Source organism: Rhopilema esculentum, chromosome 2, assembly GCF_057945365.1.
Source record: "Rhopilema esculentum isolate cy_ngs chromosome 2, ASM5794536v1, whole genome shotgun sequence".
NCBI classification, from domain to species: Eukaryota; Metazoa; Cnidaria; class Scyphozoa; order Rhizostomeae; family Rhizostomatidae; genus Rhopilema; species Rhopilema esculentum.
In genome coordinates, this window is record NC_142816.1 from 5,419,539 (window position 1) to 5,442,745 (window position 23,207).

At 36.1% G+C, this 23,207-nt stretch overlaps 2 protein-coding genes across 2 annotated transcripts in view; one reads left to right on the top strand and one right to left on the bottom strand.

Annotated features, from left to right (window-relative positions):
- Positions 1–295: 295 nt before the first annotated feature.
- Positions 296–23,207, top strand: part of LOC135695588 (uncharacterized) — a 40,149-nt gene continuing 17,237 nt past the window's right edge. Inside the window, exons 1-13 of the mRNA XM_065214718.2 lie at positions 296–573; positions 1,405–1,519; positions 2,052–2,164; positions 2,631–2,709; positions 3,702–3,904; positions 4,073–4,147; positions 16,511–16,573; positions 18,451–18,527; positions 18,967–19,824; positions 20,218–20,277; positions 21,143–21,227; positions 21,589–21,741; positions 22,738–22,888. Coding sequence (XP_065070790.2) covers positions 400–573; positions 1,405–1,519; positions 2,052–2,164; positions 2,631–2,709; positions 3,702–3,904; positions 4,073–4,147; positions 16,511–16,573; positions 18,451–18,527; positions 18,967–19,824; positions 20,218–20,277; positions 21,143–21,227; positions 21,589–21,741; positions 22,738–22,888 — 2,206 coding nt within the window. The 5' untranslated portion in view covers positions 296–399. The remainder of the gene's footprint in view (positions 574–1,404; positions 1,520–2,051; positions 2,165–2,630; positions 2,710–3,701; positions 3,905–4,072; positions 4,148–16,510; positions 16,574–18,450; positions 18,528–18,966; positions 19,825–20,217; positions 20,278–21,142; positions 21,228–21,588; positions 21,742–22,737; positions 22,889–23,207) is intronic.
- Positions 5,302–14,764, bottom strand: LOC135695591 (uncharacterized). The gene is made up of 5 exons (XM_065214722.2): positions 14,442–14,764; positions 13,318–13,506; positions 12,633–12,820; positions 9,323–9,487; positions 5,302–7,558 (listed from the first exon to the last, which is right to left on the bottom strand). Exons 1-5 carry the CDS (start codon positions 14,708–14,710, stop codon positions 6,765–6,767), a joined length of 1,605 nt encoding a protein of 534 aa, XP_065070794.2. The 5' UTR covers positions 14,711–14,764; the 3' UTR covers positions 5,302–6,764.

The following is a 23,207-nucleotide window of genomic DNA, read 5'->3' on the forward strand; positions in this document are numbered from 1 at the left end:
AGAGTTCTTAACGATTTTCGGAAAAAGCAAAAGGATTTCCAGCAAAAGGTATACGAGAGTTTCACGAAAATGTAATTTGCCCCTCGAAAAAGGATTGGCTGAGGAGTGTAATCTTTCTCTCCGCGATGACCTAAAATTAATTTAACTCTCCTGATTCACCCACAACATTTTTATCTTTTCAAGGAAGGAAGTTGGAACTTTAAACGTCAATAAAATTTCGAAATACTTGCAGCAAAACAATAAAAATTAATTTACTGCCTTCTATTCGATTTTCCCTTATGCACCCATTTACCCCACCGATGCGAAGGAGAGATTTAAACTTGTGTCGCGCAAATAACATAGCTACAAACATACAAAATGGCGGATCTACTGTCCTGTTGCGAAGAGTAATATCAAACAATGGCAAATATCTACTATGATAAGAATATTGACATAGGAACTACAGATGATGAAGAAATTGAGGCTTTAATTCGCCAGGAGCTAGATGCACTGGAAGACAATGTGATTGAATTGGAAGAAGATTTAGGCCTAGATCAACCCGATGAAAACATCGACGAAAACGAAAAGCTAGAGGTTCAATTTTTTTCTTATTCCTTTAAATAACCATTTAACCTGAAGCATTCACAAGATGTTTTTGATATTTTGCGGTCCTTGAAACAATAATGCAGGGAATAAAGGATGCAGCATTTTGATATTTGGGCACGACATGAATGTCTCCTATTGCTTTTGTGCAAATGAAAAATCAGTTTCCTCAAGATCAACATAATATTCAATTGGGTTGATAGATACAAAACAATTGTAAATGAAGTTAATCTTCATATCTTTGCTGTGCGATGTTGTGGAAACTATATACACAATTGAAGTGCACACTTATGCCAAAAGACGAGTTGTACACTTAAAATTTTGCTCTTGTACACCCAAGATCTTATTGGAAACTGCCATACTTTGCAGTCTTGCAGGCAGCCGAGGGATTTTTCTTATTTTTGAGGCCCTTGGGCAAAACGGAAAGACAAGGCCCCTTGTAAGTGGAGCAAGCAGAAAATTTTTGCAACCATGCCCTTTAGATTAGCTTAAAATTCATCTCAGAAAATTTCTTGCAGTCATTCCTTGCAATCATTTAAAACATTTTACTTTTTGCAGGCATAATTTTGCTCTGCGTAATTAATTCCATTCTTAAAAGGAAAAACATTACTTTATGAGGCCCCCTAGACTTAGAGGCCCCGGGTGCAATTAGCCCCCTCTCTCAGCAGCCCTGCAGTCTAGATCTGAGATCCTACAGGATCCTTTAACGCGCGTCAGGATATTGTACAGTATCTGGTAAAAGTGGTATATTACAACATATATTTATCTTCACTTTTCTTGATGTTTGTGCGCATGGTTAATTTATTTTTTTATCTTTCCAAGATCGAAGCATATGAAAAAAGCATAAGTCAATACCTGGATTTGATAAAATATAACCAAGACAAAGCCAGCCAAACCATACTTGCAAGCCAGGAGACACTGATTGAGAAAAGCCATGGTAACAATATGTTATTTTTGAAAATGTTCTCTTATTTATATGACATCTGAGATTTGGCAAGATTTTGAGAAAGACATGTGTCTAGCTTAGATGTCATTTATCTACTTTGTTTTTATTGTTATGTCACAGCTGCTTTGATCCAATTTGTATCTCTTCTAGATTTTTATTGATTAATGCTAGATGGAAACCTATTTGATTTTACCAAAGCCTCTTTGCATCTGTTTCTACATAAGTCCAAAGGTAGTTTTTAGGACATTAAGAAGCTTTGCTTATCAAGCAGTGTCCAGGTCCCTTCTAATGATGTCACCACACCTAATGATTCTATGCCTGAATTGCAGAGAGCTTATGACTCTTTTCATTGTAGTTGCAAGTTAGGTTATGGCAGAGACTCAAACCCCACAACCTTGGATCTGTAGACTGCAAATCTAATCACTGAGCAACTTATTGGTTTTGAAGTGACAACTGTACAGTTTTTTATTTATTAATCAAGAAATTCCTTTATTGATAGCTTTTTGTTCTCCATTTTTGCCAGATTCCCAACCTAGTATGGACACGATTTTTGCTGAAAAGCTCAAAAAGTTGCTAGAAGAAGATGAACAGGAATCTGATTCTCAAACTGAAAATTTGATCCAGCTTCGAGAAAAGGTATATTTTCTAGATTGATTGATTAACAGACTTTTCAGTATTTGAATAATATTTTAAAGGCTTGTTCATTTAGTAGTTTTTAGAACAATGAAATTTTGCAAACAATTTTTTGGTGGTACAAAACTTAAAAATGGCTTTGAAAAATGTAAACATTTTGAGTCATACTTGAGCTTTTTGCCTGACACTCTTCAGAGAATAAAACGTCAGAACATAGATCGAGAACTAGTAAATATATATACCTAGTTGTGGATCGAAATGGGTCAATCAGAAAACACAAGCACATGACTGTGGAGGTCGCTCAAAATGTTTACTTTTTTAAAGCCATTATTAAAATGACATTCCTTGATGCCAGTTTTTTTATTTGGAGCCTGTTTATGTATAATTTGGTCTTGATGGCAAATTCATCATTCATGGAGACAATTTTTCTGGTACTTGATTAACAATGTTCTCAACTTTTTTATGATAGGCACTGAAGGAGCTGGAGAAAAATGATTTTGTGGGAGGACAGTCTGAAAATAAGCTCATTGTTGCTGTGTACAACCCAGGTAATTTCTTAAAGGCCATTAATAGTAGTGTATCTCAGTGGCATAGATAGAGGGGCGGGTTAGAGGGGATGAGAAACGTCTAATTTAAAGAGAAAAAATTGACAAACCTAACATGAAACCATGAATGCCTCTATCTGAAGTTAAACTTCTTTTGTGTCTGAAAATTTCTGATCTTGTTGTAAATATAACAGAGTTGTCAGTTTTTATCCAAGTGTTACATTTCGAAAGGAAAGATTTTGAAGATGAATATGATTACTTCTTTCATTTTTTTCAATCAGGTTTGCAATCTCTTTCAATAAGGCATGATATTCAAAAATGCCTTTTTAAAAGAGAAGACCAATAAAATCTTCCATTCGTATGATTTATGACACTTAAATTTGAATAAATGATAAGACTTTATCTATTGTTTTATTTCAGTTCCGGTTTTGTTATGTTTTATTCAAATATAGGTAAAAATAGAAGTGCTTATTAAATTTTTGTAGGAAAAATCTAAATTTTTTGCCCCTCCTATGAATTTTCCTATCTACGCTGCTGGTGTATCTAGCAATCTTAAGCTTCAAGATACGTCTAGTAAACTTAGATGGCTTTTAATGTGATGAGCGTTCTTTTGTCTTGGAATTTTTTTTGGCATTTCATAATAATATCTATTTGTACTCGTTTTACAACATAATAATCAAAAGAGAGGAAAAAGGTAATCTTTTTGAAAAATATTAGATAAAGTTTTTGTTTGTCAAAATAAATTCAAATAATAACAAAAAGAACTATAGGAAAGCTAAAGCCTCTGACTGAAATTCGCTATGGAATACGACCTTCAAGCTAATAAGAATTAGCTGCTTGAAATTGCCTCTTTGGTACCTGATGCCAACCAACAATAAAGCAAATAAATGTCTTATGTGAATGTGGAAAAGCCAGGTTAAAAGGCCCAAAGGAACTATAAATATTAAGAAGAGTTTGATCTTCATTCATTAAATCAAGCAAGTTTTGCTCAACAGAACTGGTTGAAAGCATCGCCAAACTTGAAGAAGAAGAAAATGAAAAATTACAAACTTTGCTTAAAAAACAAGAAGAAGAGGAAAAGTTGGAGGCAGAGCGTTCTAAAGAAACGATGGAGGAGCTACTTGTAAAAGAGAAGGTGCTTGATAACAAAATCGAACAGAGGATGAAAGATTTTGAAAAAAACCTAGAGACATTCCAGGTTTGCAGATTTATGTTTTAATTTTAAAAAGGCTTGAAGTCTACTAAACAACTTCCTGTCTAAAACTCTCAAGCCTTTAATTGTGATCAGTGCTTTTCGTTAATCATGTATTGAGCCAAAAAAAAATTTTAGAAGGTTGCTTTTTTATCCTTTAATCACTTGTTACAGGAGACGGAGAGAGTTCTCTCTACTGTTGATTCAAGCAAGGTTTCATTTCTTAAAGAGATGGAGGACGAGTTTCAGGTATGAGCATGTCTATGTGATAGAAATCTTGTAATCTCTTGTTTTTCAGTTGGTTACTGTTGGCATCTACCTCATAGCTCAGGCCATTCACTGTAAGATTTTTACTATAACCAGGGCGGGACATGCCCCGGGGCAAAAGACCGGACGGGCCCAAATTTGTTCCGAAGACGAAACATTTTTGGCAACGCCCTGTTCTCGTTCCTGGAAACACCCGTGTTTTGAAATTGAAGACTAAAACGGGCTTTATACGTTGTTTTGCAGCGTGGTTAAAATGTTTATCGCTTCTAAATTTTCTCACAAACCATTAGTCTTTGGTTCTGTTTATACAATTTTCTCACAAAAATAGGTAAATGCGGCGTTACAAATAACGTTAAAAAAATTAACTACGTGGTAATTAAATGTGAGTCAACTTCTGAGCCCCTCTCTCCCCGAAATATTTTATTCAAACTGTTACCCATTAATTTTCAAAACCTTTACAGTACCACTTTACGAGCATTTTAAGGCAAATGCGTCGACAACACCACTTGAGTCAATGTTTGTAGCAATATCGCCATCATTCTTTGTCGTTTTGACGGTCCCACTTTGCTAGCCTGAGTTCAAGATCGTCGAAAAGACGTTTTAAACGTAAACATCACAGAATTAATTTTAAAAACTTCAATATTTAATTTCAAGCCTTTTAGAGCCCTTACGGGAGAAAGCCTTACCTGGAATTATGCATTATCGATAAAAAACTCAGCTTTGAGCACAGGCCCCATTCGGGGCCAGGGGCATTGACCCGGCTGCAACCAAGGGTGGTGTGACTTTAAGCGGAGTGGCGGAGTCTGCTGTACCTTGGGAAAGCTATGGTCATCTACCAAAAACTTCAAGTACATTGGTCGTTTTGCTGTCAAAATATCGATGCTTATTATCGTGGCTGACAAGTCAACGTAAAGACATTGAAAAAAGGTCGATTTGAAAATCATGCTTTCGTTTCATCCCACTTTCCAACTGCTCCTGTCACAGATTGTATCCAGTCAGCATTCCATGTAACTAAATTTAGGCCCAGGACCCGAGGGGTCTGAACATTTTTTGTCAATATTAATGGTCTGGGAAAGCGAAAATATGCGAATACGCAGGCTCAAAGATAGAGATTTCGAGCAGTCAAGAGTAATGGCTGTAAACGAATCAACTCATCAAGAATAAATATGACGTAATGAAACCATTACACATCAAATTAAAATCAACCTTACAATCGCTTGATTTGCATTATTTTAAAAAGGTAATTACAGTCAGAATCTGATCAAATACTTAGATTATATTCAAGATCAATTTTAAGCTGGAAGTTTTGATAAAATACGTTTTAAGTAAATATTACCAGATCCCCAGGACCAGACCAAGCTGAAATTCTATAAAGGAGACCATGACAACAAGTAAATGAAAACAACTATAAAATACTGTATTCAAACAAATTATCCGTTTTGAAACCTTGGTTTCTTAAGCCCAATCTCCAGTGAGAAAAAAATCGGCGAAATGCGAAAAAATTTCGCGCGAAATACGTTATGGGCATGCGCAGTGAACTTTTGCTGGGATATCGCGCGAAGAATTTCTCTGTGAAAAAAAGTTAAAATAAGTTTAACTTTTTTCGCTTTTCGCTTGCGAAATCCTTCAACAGCCAATCAAAGTCCATATCCCTTTGTCATGCTTCCAAACTTGTCATCCTTCCAATGTCGTGAGGTCAACAAAAGCATTCAAAGTAATTTTTTCGCGTGAAGTATTTGGCACTGGAGCCTTGAAACACGGATAGTGATAATTGACACGGAATGTGTTTCTAATCACCTGGGGCAACCGGCAAGAGAGTCTTCTAAATTTACGTGTTTGGAGTATTTACAGCAAAAACTGATGTTCTTTGTAATGAAGCATGTCTGTTGACGTTCTTTGACATTCTGGGGAAATAGCAAGCCGGGTGTACGGTATCACAACAAAGTCTGGCCATGTTAGAAAAGGACAAAATCTCAATGCATATGGCTAGTCTATGTGTGTTGTTTTTCAACGGGGCCTTTAAATGCAAAAGGAACTGGCTTATCTTATTTTGGGGCTGCTATAGTTTCATTTATCTTACAAAAACACCCTATTAAAGGCATGGAGTCATGGCAAAAATGCATTCTCTATAGGGGTCATTTACTTTCAAAGGATTGCTCTAGTTTCATGTGATATCTTTTGTTGATAAATTGCTATTGACGGAAGCTGTTTCGTTTATCAGTTTGAGGCAACTTCGTATGATCAGTGTCAGGCAGGCCCACAAATAACATTGCAGCATTAAAATCAGGAATTAGCCTATATGGGTATATAGACTTTTTCTATCATGACTCGATGCCTTTAAGAAAGGAGAGACAATTTGACTAACATGATCCTTAAAACTCATACATATTGTGAATTCCCTAGTTTTCAATTAATTAATGATTTAATTTAGTCATTCATACAAAGCAAAAATGTTTTTTCAGTGTTTTAACATATCTGGCTAAAACATGAATTTTGTATGTCTTTGATGAATACGTGTTTTAAGAATATATACTTGCTGCAATGAGATGAATTAAAAAACAAGGCAATTTGTACAGATTTTCAATGAATTTCCAGCTGTTCATATTTGTCCGTTTTGAACAGAGTTATAAGCTGGTGGTGGTACATTAGGATAAGCAGGAGGTGGTGCGTCTGGCAAGGTACCACTGTGCTCAACTGGTGGTATGAATGATGTCTCAGGCCCCCCATGTGCAGAGTAAGTTACTCCTTGTGTATTGGGGGGATATGCTGGTGCAACGGAGGAGGTTGGTGCCTGCACATTGCCCTCTGCTGTCTGCTCTCCGGCTGGATTCACTCCTATTTCATGAGGATTAGTTTGGCCTACTGGCTGGGTTGTTTGTCCGTTATTACCTGCTTCTGAACTAGTTGCAGCATCATATGCTGGAGGTGCATATCCATATGTGGGGTAGCTTCCATCTTGGGGTGGGTACGATCCGGTGACCGTTGGGTATGCATCAGTAGTTGGATATGGTCCACCAGGAGCTGGATACGGTGCACCAGCAGTTGGATATGCCAAACTACTAGGTGGATAGGCATTATTTGCAGTAGGATAGAACGCAGCTGGGTAGGTGGAGGCTGGATAGCTTGATTTTGGGTATTGGTCTGAAGATGATGTCATAGTTGTTGTGGCACCAGTGACGTCAGTTGTGATTGTAGAGGCAGCAGTTTGCTCAGTATTCATGGCAATAACAGCCTGCCTGTTGGCCATTGCAATGTTTCGAAGTCTCATTTGACGACGATATTTAAAGAGGATACCAAGAGCAACACCAACAATAATTAAGGGAGTGAAAATCTTCCAAACCATTGTCGAAAAAGTAGTTTCACTCTCTTTGTGGCTATTGTCAACCTTTTTAGCTGAATAGAAAAAAATCGAAAAACCAATTATGAAGCTGGAATAAATGTGAAAACAGATCAAGATGGATCCACAAAACTGTGGTCATTCATTACAATACGGGATTTTGCACAATAATATAAAAGAAACATTTTATCAGTGCCACTCAAATCCAAATCCCTTTACCATGGCTACGGAAGTTTCAGGTTATTGGCTAATAACTTAAAATAGAAACCCCTGTTAAGCCTGCACCTCCTTGTTACCCCTCCTACTGCCTTTTCCTCTCTGTTACTCTTTACTAACCCTGCTACTCCTTTTTCTCCTGTTGCCCTTCTTTATTCCTTGCTTCTTTCTGTTACCCCTTTAAAGCGGTGCTGCTCCCTGTAACTCTTCGAGACTCCTTTTCAATAAAGGTTTTTATCTACTTTATTATCCTTTGTTTCAAATGTTTGATGCTATTGTCATTGGATATATGTTTTGGTCTTTCAATTATATTTTGATCAAAATGAAAACAAGAAAAAAGATAAGAAAATAGTTTGAAAATGCAAACATGTGAAAAGCAATAATTTCTGTAGATTTTCAATTTGGACATGGAGCGGTATGAATGGAGCCAATGACAAAGTCCTGATATGATTTAGAATTCATTAGAAAGGATTGCATATTTAAGTGTGGTTATAGGGAAACCATTTGTGGTCTTGGAATTCTTGCATATGGAGTTGAAATTTTTTGATGGTACACAGCTTGCCCAACTGTCATATTCAATTCAAAACTTAAACATGCATGGATGTGTCAATATAACCTTGTTTCCATAATATTCCCTCCAGAGGTGTTATAAAAAAATGAGTTTCAGGAAAAATGGATTTTGTATCCAAAACGTGGAAAAAAGTAATTCTGGCAAAATGTTAACTATCATCCTTTTTAACCTTTTTGGTTTTCAATAAAATATGTGGGGGCTATCTCTTGACTTTGTAGATCATCAAAGAATTTATCTTTGATCTTATGTTTGAAACGTTCTTTGCAGATTTTAGTTTTGATGGTAGATTGTTCCAAATTGACCAAGATATGAGACCAAGATATGAGAGGCAATTTTGCCCTATGTTTTTCTTTCAGAAAGGTTGATTCAGTTTGTTTTTAACAAAGCATCTATTAGGTGTTACAACTAGGTACATATTTCTTGAACAGAAAATGGGTGGTCTTAGAAATATTTCCTCTCAAAGACCTCTTGTTTTATGTGGTTTTGAACACTTTTCAGGTTGGGAAAGACCACATGTTCAAAGGGCATATGATCCCTCTGTCAGATAATTTCTGGCATAGTGGCACCACAGGGGAACGTCCCCTCAGGTCTTGGCAAGAAAGATTTTGTATTTTGTCTAAATTGAATGAGAAAATGCTGGGAGAGGGGTAATATTTTGACAGTGTACTTTTTGTGATGTAACCCTATGATTTTCAAACTGCCTTTACATAGCAAAAAGTTAGTCATGGGCATTCCCTTTCAGATAAAATTGGTGTTCCTTGCTGGTAAAAGGGCGTTTTCTGGTGGTAAAAATCGCATGGCCTTAAACAATTTTGTTTTGTCCTCCCCAGAGGTTAGTGGCTGGGACTGCTTTTGATTTCTGGTACCACCACTAAAGTATAGATTCTAGGGGTCATAAAATAAGGATTTTTAGTACAAATTTCAAAGATATTTCCAGCAAATGCTTTGAGTTTTACTAATTCATGATAATTTCCACGAATGATTATAGAATGAAGAACTAAATCTTCAAGTTCAGGAACATTTTTCCACTTACTGAATGTGATGTATCCTGCAACAAATCCTCTGTAATAGTTACTTCCAATATTTCTGTCAAATTCAAGTTGAACATATTTGTCATATGTGATGTAGGACTTTGGGTAGATTGATGAGCAAACCTTCCCAATGTAATGAGAAAAGTAAGTGGATGAATAGTTTGAGCCTGCCAAAAAGAAGAAAAATTGTTTCATTAAATAAATTCATGTTACAGATTAAGATATTATAAATCATACCTGAGCATTGCGGTGTGTCTTTGTTTCCCTAGGCACAGGATAATAATATGGTAGCATTTCCCTTTTTCCTGTTTTATTTCATTTCCTTGTTGAATCACAAGTGTACAGTAGAATCCAGTTATAACATACTCGGTTATTCAGGCTTTCGTCCGAAAGGCGTGCGATCGCACGCGCACGCACTGGCGCACGCCTGCTGCTTTCCAGGAGTGCAAAACATCGCACGCCTTCTTTTATTATCGGAGCAAAATTCATAATTATTGGTTTTGTGCGTTTTTGAGATGAGTTAATATATTGATCCCTCCTTGGTACAATTACGTAATGCCACTTCAAAAAGGCTTGACACCTTTTCAGGATTGCGGATTAAATATAAAATTTTGAAATAATCATAGAACTAATCTACAGTGGAATCCTGATATTATGAAACCTGACCTGGTTACAAGTACAACTAATTTTCCGGCATGACAAAAAATGTCTGGCCCCTAAAACTCTGTCTCTGCACATTTTCCCTCTGTATAACGAATTCCGTATATAACGAATTCCGTATATAACGAATTCCGTATATAACGAATTCTCGTTATAACGAACCTGATTTAGTCTCTTCATCATAATTTTCCTCAATATGACGAACTTTTCCAAAAATTTTCACCGTTATTTTGGTCTACTTATTCCTGGTGTATATTTATCACTATTTCTCGGTGGAGTCATTATTGCCAGCGACAAAACATACATTGGCAAACATGCACTTTTAATGATGCAAAAAAGGAGAAGAGATTTGTGCAAACGTTTACACCTTTTCAAGGCTTTAAGGCATTTCATCGAACAAATACAAACACCGAAGACTATAACAGACATTTTTTTGTCCCTGAATTTTAAGAGGAACATTTAGTGTTTTCAACAAGACTTTCATTTTCTATCACTAATGTACGAAAGTAGCCGATTTTGCGATAAAAAGGAGCCGATTTGCCAATGATGCAGAAAAAAATAACAGAGGATTCGCAGATTTCGCTACTCCCTGCAGCCCCCTCTTTAGACATCGCTATGCTTTAAATCTAGATTTTAGCAACATTTGATTTAATGAAAATTGGGCCATCATTATCTTTTATGTATCTGGCCAGTGAGGTACACAAAATAGCTGTCATGTTTGATAACAAAGGGCTCTCGATGCACTGATTTACACGCAAAAACTGCCATTACAACCAGATGAACGCCAAAGCATCAATGATTCTACTAAGGATTCATTATTGAAGCTAATGAAAACTGCTTACGACATGGCAAACATATTTCTATACTTGTAGTGCCATTTTTTTGGATATATTAAATAAGCTCAGTTTATACTTGTTTAGAAAATTGCTCAGTTGCTATAATGTAAGTAGTCGTGGTAAGAATTCAGCGAAATAAATTTCATCAAATTATTGCTGTCATCATTTTCGTGTTGGCCATTTCTTCATAGATCTACCATAATTACCAAAATGTTTTGTGAAAAAATGTCACACGCCATCACACGCCTGGATGTTTTCAGGGGTGCGGTGGTTAGCACGCCTGCTATATTTTTCCCACGAAAGCCTGGTTATTACGTACTTTCGGATAAAAGGTACCAGTGTGCTTGGTCCTGGCAAAAGGTGTGCTTGGTTTTAGTCAATTTTTACTTAGGACCCTCCTTACAACATACTTGGGATATAAAGTACTTAACACGCTGGTCCCTCAAAGTACGTTATAATGGGATTATACTGTAATTTAAATGTCATCGAAAGATAAAACAAGATAACCACATTTCTTTTCCTGTTGTAAATGGCATAGAAGTAATGTATGTTTCCTGTTATGATTTGTTTATATAAAAAAGTCATACTAGGCGAGTTGCTATTTAAAGCACAAGCTAATCCTAGCATCGGATTTGGCAACGCCACATCTTCTGAAATTATTTAAAGGCCCTGTCCCTCAAGGCGCTGATGCCTTTGTAAATATTCCTCTCAAAGTTGAAATTTGGTCAATGGCTTAATTTATTCAACTAGTTTTGGGTGAATGATAGCTTCTCTGAAATATTCATGGAAGAAATATACATCAAAATACACAAGCAAAATCTTCATTTGATACAGTAGTTGGCTGCCTGTTTTTTGAGCCTCAAGATATTTGCCCATTAATTCTAATATATATATATATATACTATTAAGCTTTTACATGAGAGTTAAACCAGACAAAATTTACCAGCCAAAAATGTATCATCTAATTAGAGTGAGAATGTGAAAACACTGTCTTATGCACTTTGAAGTAGTAAAGGCACAGCTAGCAAAAGTATAGGTACATTTTTGCAAATCCACAAAATTAATTTTCAAGCAATATTTTTTTTGCATTTTGCTGATAGTGGTCCTGAAGGAATTAGAAATGAAAAACTAACACCTTCCTGTTTTTCGCCCATTCTTCTAGCATATCTCCGCAAAGTAAATGAATATCTCACAGGCCATGATGATAGATAATAAAGAAATCTCAGGGCAGTGGTACGTTTTTGGAGGTTAATACCAGAGTAAGAGTTGTTGAATAGCATTGCATAAAAATAGCATTTTTCAAAGATGCCAATGAGGATTAGGTAATATTTTATTGAAATAGTATATATCATATAGCTGACCATATGATAAAAACTAGCAATAGAAATTTCTAGTGATTTTAAAAAACCAATTCATTGTGCCCGGATTATTGAGAATAAACATTTAATTTGACTAAAACATTAAAAAAAGCCCACCTTGCCCTTGATTGTAAGTTTACCCTATCAAAGATCTTTTGAATCCATTCAGATATATGAGTATCACCCTAAACTTCAACAGACAAAGAGCCGTTTTGATACAATCAAGATGCAGGTTCCTGTGATTCCTTGTTTTGTATTTCACAAGTATCAAGCTTGCATAAATCTACTAGAGTGAAAGTTTTGCCTTGTATTATTACACCCCTGGCACACAGAAATCAATTTCTTGTACGTTTTCGGGAAATGGACCTGGCCTGTCGTTCATATTGGGTTTTGAGGATGTCATATTTTTGTTTGGATCCACCACTGACCAGAAGTGAAAGTTCTGCCTTTTAGCTTACCTTGGATTTCAATGCAGTCACTTTGGTATGAGTTTGAATCAAAGTTCAGATCCATGAATATAATCTTCATTGCATTTTTACCATAGGAGCGAGTAATTCTATGTTTACAAGATGAGGAAGATGAGTCGTATTCCTTTGGCCACCCTTTTGAGTAGATCACTCCATTACTATTGTAGGAGTATGTGTTGCTAAAAACAAATATACATACAATTACATCCAAATTTTTATAAAATTGATATACATGAATATTTTCGGTGGTACAGAATTAAACAAATGCTTTGAAAAAAGCAAACATTTTGCAACGTTCTTAAGCTTTTTGTCTGACACTCTTTAGAATATAAAATATAAGTTAAAAACTCTAAGCTTGGAAATATATATACCCAGTTGTGTGAGGAGATAGGCCAATCAGAAATATGACCACATTACTATTGAGGTTTCACAATCAGTGCTGCTTGCCTATTGAAAATGTTACCAATGGAGTCCTGAGGTAAAAGCCAATTCCTTCTGTCTACAGAAAGCTTAGGTATGTTTCAAAATGTTTGCTCTTTTCAAAGCTATCTTTGATCTTTGTATTTAACAAAAAAAAAATTGTTTGAAAATATTTCTAAATGCCCCTTTAAGAAACAAAGCTTCTGTATATATATTTTACCCAGATAAGAACAGACTTTTGAATAAAATAACTCACGGGCAAGATACAAATGATGAATATCCAAGTGTGTTAGAGGTCTTTGATTTCAGTACATAATTTATACTGAAATAGCCACTGTTGTAGGCATCTGCATTCACAACAATCTTTGCATAACCATCATGTGAGTACATGGTAAACGGCTTCCCTGAATTGCTTGAACAGAACTTTCCAATACTTTTATAACTCCTGTGCGTAAGATAACAATATGTATAATCATACAATTTTGTTGTAAACTTTAACTTTCTACTGCATAGAAAATTTGATTATCATTGTAAGAAATCAAGACATTTTGATGCTGTTTTAACAGGCTTTGTCCAGGCTGGAAAACTTGCATATGCTCGCAGGAACCCTAGACTTCTTATGTTCGCACCTCGCACCTCCAGTGACCCAAAATATCAAGGAATTCATATATTATACCAAAATAAGTATATATGAGCATCGTTGCTCGCAGCTCAAATGCTTCTGCTGGCAGGACGCAGCTGATAATGTGCCATTAGTCTCATTGACGCGTCCACAAAATCATACATGTTTTCCATGCAGTTATTTAAAGGCAGTGGAATGGAATATGAGGTACAAATTAAGACAAATATCTTCCTGATCCAAAAGGGAGTTGTATCGTCTTATGGCAAGATCCACATCATTGAAAATTATTTAAGTTAGGTATCAAAGGCAAGTCAATAAATTATGTTTTGGATGGGTAGGAAGGGGCAAATACTTGCTAAAAAATAAAAACAAACTATGCTGAAATTTTCAAAAAGATTGAGGCCACCACTGTACAAAATTTCTGCTCAAGTGGTTAAAAGAAAAAGCAAGAAGGCCCACTGGAAGATAATTTCCGTCCTGAACCCAGTGTCTTCAACTATGCTTAATGAATGCTAATAACAATTAAATAGAAACCTACCTCAAAAATTTCATGCAATATAATTCACAGCATATTCTGCGGCAATTAGAAGCTTTTGAATATTGCTTTCAAAACAACTACTGATTCGACTAATTTTCACGTTAATATAAGTTGACAGACTGAGCCTAATTAATGGCCTAGAGGCTAACTACTTTCAATAAAAACAGCAAAGGTAAAGTTACTTTAATTTATTTGCAACAATCGAAAGTAAACTTTATACCTTGTCAAATACACTTGTACGTAATCTTCTTTACTGCAATCTGGCATATTTCCTTTGACACTGAATGATAGCCATGAAATCTGCAAAAAGTAAGAGCCTGACAACAAACTGCTCGGCTTGATATAAAAAGTGCAGTAATTGCTGCTACTGTAGGAAACATATCTGTAACTGGAAAGCTCTGTAGCCGTTAAGGAGTTGGTTGAACTGCATATGCTTTGCACAGTTCCAAACAATGTTGCTAACAAAGCAAACGTTTGCAAAACCGCCATAGTTGAAGTAGGCTGCAGTTTCTTTTGAAGCAACCTAAAAATGCTGACATGGTACAACGTTGCCTATATTTGTCATCTCTCTCGCGTATCAAATATTTATGGTATTTTTGCATGACGTCTGTGGTGGGCGGCAAGAGCAACGTCATCGGAAAGCAGGGGTGTCGAACACAATTGCACAAGGGGCCAACTTCCAATCACACTTTAGGTCACGGGCCGAACAGGATAAACATTTATTGAACACATTTTATAAACAGACTATATAAAATGATCTCGCGGGCTAGATATAATTACACGCCGGGCCGGTTGTGGCCCGCGGGCCTTGGGTTTGACACATAACGTAAGGTAATAATCTTTAAGAACTGATTGTAAAAATATTTCTCTAGGAACTGATTTTTTGCAGAGCATTTATGCTACCCCAGGTCAGGTTCAAAGCTTGTCTGTTCTGATTGGAAGGTTCATTTGGAGGGGGCCATAATTGGAGGGGGTGAAATCATTCGAGGGGGTTGATTAAAGTGGGAATCCCAGAAGATATTGGCATATCCACTGGCAATACATTCGTTTTCTATAAAAACGCCCAGTACTTGTTTTTTATACTAACAAAAAATTCATAGAATCTATTGAATTTGCCAATTATCAGCAACTCCAAATTTTTGTGTATTTCCATCAATGTGTCTGGTGTTGCATTAAGTTTTAGACACAAAGCTAATATAATCATAAGGTGTTGACAATTCTTTACAATTATCTTCAAAAGTCTTTCATTTTCTGTAACAAAATATAATATATAATATTTTGTTACATATTTTCTTATCCAATATCAAGTATTATACCCAAAATCTTATTGAAATTGCATTTAGAAATTTAGACAACTCCAATGTCAAGTGAAATGACATTAAGGTTGATGAGCTCGTTGATAAATTTTCCACAGCATTCAAACATGGGATTCTGAATGTCGATCTTTGTTTGTTTCTCCCAAAATATGTATCATATATCAACATAATACGTCCCCTTCTAGCTGCATCACCCTTGAACTCAACTGTCCCGAGCTACCTGAGAGCTGTAGCAATTAAGCCACTGCTGCGGCTTATTGCTAAGCAACCCCTCAGCAGGTAGCAGTTGATCGCAAACATTGGCAGAAGTCGAATCTTCTCAAAATGGAAGATTAGCCCGCTATAAGCCTTGCAAATCTTAGATTTTCATTGCTAATAGCCTTGCCAAGCGTTCAAAAGTTGACTTATACAGGCACCGCGGAGCGTTGAGAAAAGTGGGAGGTCTAAAAAAAGTGGGAGGAGTTTGATACTTAATATTTTGCATTTTTTGCAAAAAGTGGGTGGGCTAAAGCCCCCATCCCTCCCTGCTCCGCGGTGCCTGTTATATGTGCTATATCTTTCAAGAGACTTACTACTAGCGACTCCCGAGTAGTCAAAAACTGAAACGTTCCGTCTGGCACAGAACTATAGAGAATGCGCCGGGGTTTATGTCAGGGGCAATTCACTCCTGCCAATAGCGTTCGAGATTTTCACAAAAACAAAATGATTTCCATTGATTTTCAGGTTCAACAACAGGATTTACACACAAGGTGTACGAGATAGAATATTGCCTTTTTTCTAGAATAATTCGGTTTTTTAACCCGGTCTGTGCTTGGGTGGTGAAGAGTCGGATAGTCGAGGACTGTTAAGCAAGCAAGCATTGACTCCTGTATGCTCCAACCACAAGACATAACAGTCCTTTCCATTCCATTTGCTTCAAAATAATCTGTATAACCGTTTCTTAAATCATCAAACCGAATCTTTTTTTATACAGGAGCGAATCAAAGAAATAGATAACGAAAAGCAAAAAGAGGAAAAGGAATTTTTGAATTTCAAGGTATGTTAAAAAAGATGATAACTTTAGAGTCCTTCCTACCAATCTCTAGAGTTTTCGTTTGTGCTTTTGAAAGCTTTTTCCTCAGTTATCCTAATCTATATTTGAGAAAGACTCAATATCTGTGAAGGAGGATCTAATTTTAGCTTATTTACCTGAAATGATTCTCGTATAGGTAATTGGCATTGGTCAGACAGAAGGTTCAATAGTTCCAAAAAGTGATTTCGATTTTTAAAACATTATTCAATCAAAACAGTTAAGAGTTTTGTTGAAAGAAACTACAGTGGCGGATCCAGCCAAAAATCTGACTACCGCCGAAATGAGATAGGGGGTTGACCACACCCTTTAGACCACACCCATTTCTTGGTCACACCCGGTTTTCTCAAATGATTATTGCTTTCTATAATTTTTATGTAGACCATTTTCAAGAGACAAGTGGTGCTTTACTGAAATTTCATGTATCCTTACAACAAGCTTGAGAAGAAATAAATAATCTTATTCAATATTCTGAGGATGGATATTCTAAAAAAATTTACGGCATTTAGACGAGGAGCACCATAGAATTAGAAAAAAAGATACATTTGGCAGAATTTTGAAGTGTCGCCTAAAACTCGCATTTAGTCGGACAATTACTTATGAAAATCAGACCTGTTGGAAATTAAAAGTTTAAAAAGCTAGATAAAATTTGCAATTATTGAGAGCAACTTTTGTTAAACAAAGAATCATACTTTTGGCGAATATTGTGGGCCTGACTTTTAATTTAATATTCTTTTAAAATATATTTCTACGAATAGTTGTGTATTGTACAAAATAATGGGTCACATCGGCTTTGAAGTTACAGTTTGCCCACTTGCAGAATATGTAGGCATCCCCCCATCTTTTTGTAACGTTTGAGCCGTGTTGAGCGGCAGTACTACTCAACCCCCCATCTGAGCGGCAGTCAACTCGGTTGTTCATTGGTTGTAAACAAAATTTGTATGCATCCCCCCAGGTTGGCAGTGATTTCTGACGATTTGATTGGTTTAGGCAGGCTGACTACCGCTCAGTGCAGCTCGAATTCGCTCTACACCGACTCAACCCCCCTAGCTAGCAAGGCATGATTTCATCATCCCTCCATGCTAGCCTTCTATTTGCAAACATGTGGCTCGGCAATTGGCACGCAATTTCAATAGCGATAAGGATTGAAAAATATTTCTGTCTCTGTGGAAATTTCAGGCATGTTCCTAGGAAGAATATTTTAAAATATTTTCAATAATTAAATATGGTTTAATTAAAGTAGTAGGATAAACCTGAAAATGACCCTTGTTTCTATAATTTTTTGAATAATCTGACTACCGCTCGAGCGGTAATGGCGGTAGTCCGGATCCGCCACTGAACTACATGTATAAAATCCCATTTGATGGTGTAATTTTTTGAGAATAGTTAATTGATGTGGATACAAAAATTTATTACAATCCACAGGTTGACTGGTTTTCTTGTAAGAAAGGGTTCTCGTTACAAGATCTCAGCCTGAGGGTTCTAAAAATGGTTATTATACATGGGTGATAAATGCATCAAAAATTATGATCCTGGTATTATGATCTTGGTATTAAAATTTTGATATTTTCAATCCACTATAAGAACTACAGAGGCACAATTTCCACTCCAGGTTTTTGCAATAATGAAAATCTCTATTTAAGCGGGGGTGGGGGGGGGTCAGAAAAAAATCAAAAAATTAATAAGCGTCCCCCCTTCTATTAAGGACCTTAGAGTAAGCAACTTTTGTAAAGTTGTGGTTTTAATATTCATAGAAGTTAAACAACAAATACGACCTCAGTGTCAGTAATCATTTCCTAACGAGACGCTACATGTTGTAATTATGACGTCATTCTCAATACTAGGCGAAGATCGAAAAAGAGCGTGCCAGAAAGAGATTGAATGCGACAGTGGCTCTTCAAAAGCATTATCGAGGTTACCGGTTAGTGGTGATTATTTTCAAATTGTACATTTCAGGACCTCAAATTAATTATTAACATGATTTTCAAACCTTTACCCTTTCTTGGCGGTTTTCTATATGCTATCCGGGCAGCATTTTGCAGATTTCTCGTAAGAAAATTATTTTATCCTGGCTAAAAAGGTTTTATGCTCAATTGATGAGTGTGCTATACACTGTCTGGCGCTGAAGGTCGCTCTCGCGTAGAGCTATATTCAAATCTACTCTGTTGAAATTTCAAGTTCCTAGTATTGTATGTATAAGACTTGCCTGATCCATACATAGCCACTGAAAGTGGAGTTTGTAACCGTTATGAGAATTTACATATAACTGTATGTTTTTGCTTATTTTTTTCACAAGCAGGGGAGCGAACTCTAGCTTTTTCATCTTTGAAATTAAGTTTAGCTGTATCTTGTTCTTTTAGGGCAAGAAAGATGTACGGACCACAGCTTACGGGACTCAAAGAGGCTCGTCGAAGGCTACAGCAGGAAAAATTAGAACAGATTGCAGCAGAAGAAGAGATGAGAAGGAGAGAGGAAGAAATAAAGCGAAATGAAGAAAAGGAAAGGACGCAAAGAGAAAAGGAGAGACTAGAAAAAGAGAGGGACGAGAGAGTGAAACTGGAGATGGCTGAGAAAATAAGGTTAGAGAAGGAAAAGAACGAGAGGGACAGGTTGGAAAAAGAGAGATTGGAAAAATTGAGACTAGAAAAGGAGAGGGAGGAAAAGCTGAAGCGTGAGAAGGAGAAGTCTGAACAGATGAGATTAGAGAAAGAAAAGGAAGAGAGAGAAAAAGAAAGATTTGAACAAGAGAAGATGGAAAAATTGAAATTAGAAGAAGAGAGGGAGACGAAACTGAAGCTGGAAAAGAAGAAGGCTGAGCAGATGAGATTAGAGAAAGAAAAGGAAGAGAGAGAAAAAGAAAGGTTAGAGAAAGAGACAATAGAAAGGGACAGAGTGGAAAAACAGAAACTTGAAGAGGCTGAAAAAATAAGATTAGAGAAGGAAAGGGAAGGAAAAGAAAGGTTAAGAAAGGAGAAATTGGAAACATTGAGATTAGAAAAGGAGAGGGAGGAAAAACTGAAACTGGAGAAGGAGATGGTTGAACAGACCAAATTTGAGAAAGAAAAAAAGATACAAGAGGAAAAGTCAAAGGAAAAGCCTTTGGAACAAAAAACTGGCGAAGAAGGTGATTCAAAGAATTCTAGGTCGTGTAGTACCTTGCTTTCAGATAAACATGAGGAAATGAGGCAACAATGGTTGAAGCAGTATATGGAAATGAGGTATTGAGCCGTGTTGCAATATCCGCTTGATTATCAGTGAAAATTGTCTTTAGTCGACGAAGAGCTAATTTATATCATTACTTAATTACAGTGAATTTTACTTAATAGCCAACCAAAGTATAAATTAAAACCCAAAAAGTATTTGGTATAAAAATATTGATATATTCATTGTTTTCAGCTGTCTCTTCACCAATACCCCTTATTTTATAAGGAGATACAAGAAACCAGACTCTTCAGAAGCTTCGCCCTAAAGAAAGTACTTCTTTTGGTTCCCAGCAAGTTATTCCTATGCAAGACAATCAGTTGTTCTTTTAGAAATAAATACAGCTACTTAATGTCCCCTCTTTTCAAGTTAATAGAGGTTCAATGCAAACTTTGTTTTGTGTTTTGTAGGTCACGGTCAGAATCCAATAGCCGGCAGGAAGCAAAGAAACCAAAGTCAAGGATTTCAAGGTAATAAAAAAGAACCTCAGCCCAACAAACAGAGTTCTCGCTTAGATAAAACTCAGCCCTATCTTCATTGCAACGTTTTCGTTGCTGCCTTGTACCATACGTAACTGTTCTGGCTGAGCAGCATTTCATTCCTTGAAGAAAAAATACATCCGTATTCTTATTGCTCAAAATAACGAGTTTGAAACTCTTCAAGAGGGAGCATAAATACTGATAATGCTAGACAACCAAGCGAGAAAAACAATGCAGTTCCATTTTGTTCATATAATGCAGCTACTTGACTCTTGGAAACAAACTAAACGTGAATTATATGTAACTAAGTAAATACAAAACTTATCATGCGTTGATCTTTAATACTGAAATAGTTACATTTTCAGCGAACTAATATACCATACTAACCAGCAACAAGAGGGCCATGACAGAAACATAGGATAATGAAATTTAGGAAGGTGTTGTGATGGAGTTTCAGTTGAACCAAGTACTCAAAACACGTCTTAAATAACTTTGTCATTGTCTATCTAAACCCTAACTAAATATCTTTAAAATGCACTTAAAGTTTTTTCTTTTCGAGATAGTTGAGATTCCTGTCAGCTGAAAAGGCTTCCTAGGGCTATGAAAATTCATTTTGAAAATCGATGCTCTGTCAAAAGTATCTATAAAGTTGAAAAGGTTATATGCTTTGAATCCTTTAAATAATAGGCAAATAAAACTTGCCTGAAATCGCAATAAAAGTCCTTTCTTGGTTTTTGCAGCTCGAAATTTAGCTTTTCATTTCTAGTTATCATAAGGCAAACTAGCAGGTTTGTGTAAGTTAATGTGAGTCTGGTCGAGTATTTCTAAATCTCTCGAAACTTTCCTTTTTGTGTAGGCCTAAAAGGTCTTTGGAGACTTTTCCAGAACTTGACGTTGATGATGTATTGAGTGGACTACCAGAAGGAGTAACTCCAAGCTCTGTAAGTTCTTTGTCGTTTATTTGCAGCATTATACTTAAACAGCTTGATTCCTTTAATTTTATACCATTTCTTCATATATCTATAATAAAACAGATTTTGAACACGATTTAGCTTATGAAATTGTTTCGATTCTTTTGCAACTTTCAGTACCAATTGAATTTGAGGCTTAAAAATGTCCTCATTTTTCTAATTTTTGATATAGTCAAATAAGCAAAGCTTTCTTTATTTAAAGCTGATAACTGTGTAATTGTTAGTCACTTGATTGATTTCTTTGTTGGTTCACAATGAGCAATAACAATATAAGCAAACTTTACTCATTTTTTTCTTGATCGATCAACAATACTTCGATTCATCTTTGCAGTGTCAATGTATAACTGCCAGTGGAATGGGAAAGATACGCATGAAGGGTGCTCAGAGGTTTTCCAGACTGAGGCTGATCAAAATGGCAAACTGCGAACTCGAGGCTGTCGAATGTATTGAGTGTTGTGATGATCTAGAAAAGCTTGATCTCCCGGTTTGTTTCTTTTTATGAATATCAATTATGTATCTTTTTAGAATTTGCCGGTACATATCTTCTTAAGACTTTCCAGAACGTAAATTTTTGTTATCCTCGAGTACATGTCTTTTGTAAACTCAAACTTTTTTCTCTTATATAATCTTACATTAACTATCTTTTTTAATGGATAAATAATCATTATTAGATGATCTTCCAAAAATTATGGAAAATTTCAACAGATTGTATTTGAAACATTGCGATCAAAATCTTGTTCTTAGAGAACAGACCAATACTAACTTTAATGGCAATCGGCAGATGTAAAAGCGGCTTAAGCCATCTGTCATTCAATATTAGCCAATCAATGAGCGTGTTAGTGGAGTCATGCTCACTGATTGGTCAAATTTTGATTGAAAGATGGCTTAAGCCTTTTCACTATCTGTCGATTACCATAAATCATTAATTATAAATGATTGCATTATTTATCATAAATTATTGGAGCAAGGCTATCAGCAGGAAGTGTGTATAAGGAGGCAAATTTCTACACTCTTCACCTCATCTACCTTTTTATCACTAATTTCAACAGCCAAAGTAAATCCAATGAGATGATGTTACAATGCCTGCCAAAAGTACTTGGAACACCCACCAATTTACGCTGCATTTCATATCTTTCATTCCTTTCATGAAAAAAAATTGCTACTTCCGCCCCCTTCCCCCTAAAACAATGTTGATGATTTAGAGAAATATCATAAAAGAAGCACAAAAGAAAGTGCTTCCTAAAATCCTAACCCGTTTGATAGTAAACCAACATTGTTCTGTGAGGAAAGGGGAATGATTGATTTTAACCTTGGAAATTGACGTCAGTGTTCCAAGACTTTTGGCAGGCATTGTAGTTTACAGATTTTGCTTTTAGAAAGTTCACGAGACGTTGCTCATCCGTTTTGATGGCAGACGACGGCCCTCTTTTGAAAATATATCGTTAGAGCATTTTGATGTTTCTTGTTCTTTCTTTTCTAGCGGAATAAGATCGACACAATGTGTTTAACATTTCATGCTTCCCTGAGACACGTTTCATTGGCTGGCAACATGCTGTCGTCAACAACAGGATTGGAGCAACTCGTCAACCTCGAAGTGCTGGATCTGTCCTCTAACCGAATTACTAGAATTGGTGAAAACTTTTTTTAATGTCTTTTTACACAAGGCTTGTGTTTTCAAGCCGCTTACCACCCTTACCAAAAGTCCTTGAAACGCTTTGCCGTTTGAGTGATATTTTAAAGAAAATCAACTGTTTCCATTAGAAAACATTTACACCGCATTCCCTTTTCCCCAACACAATGTTGGTTGTAGAGATAAATATCGCAACTATGTGAAAGGAATCCAATGAACAACACCGAATCAATAAACATTGCATGAGGCAGCATTGTTCAGAGTAGGAGGCGGATGCAGTATAAAAGATTCAAAATTTAGTGTAGTTTACCTAGAGGTTT

Bases quoted from the DNA above. Each gene is read 5' to 3' on its own strand.
- LOC135695591 (XM_065214722.2), bottom strand. From the start codon at position 14,710: ATGGCGGTTTTGCAAACGTTTGCTTTGTTAGCAACATTGTTTGGAACT. The intron at 13,507-14,441 runs GTATAAAGTTTA...TCTTACGCACAG, and splicing joins GTACAAGTGTATTTGACAAG to GAGTTATAAAAGTATTGGAA. The intron at 9,488-12,632 runs GTAAGCTAAAAG...TCTTTTTGGCAG, and splicing joins TGACTGCATTGAAATCCAAG to GCTCAAACTATTCATCCACT.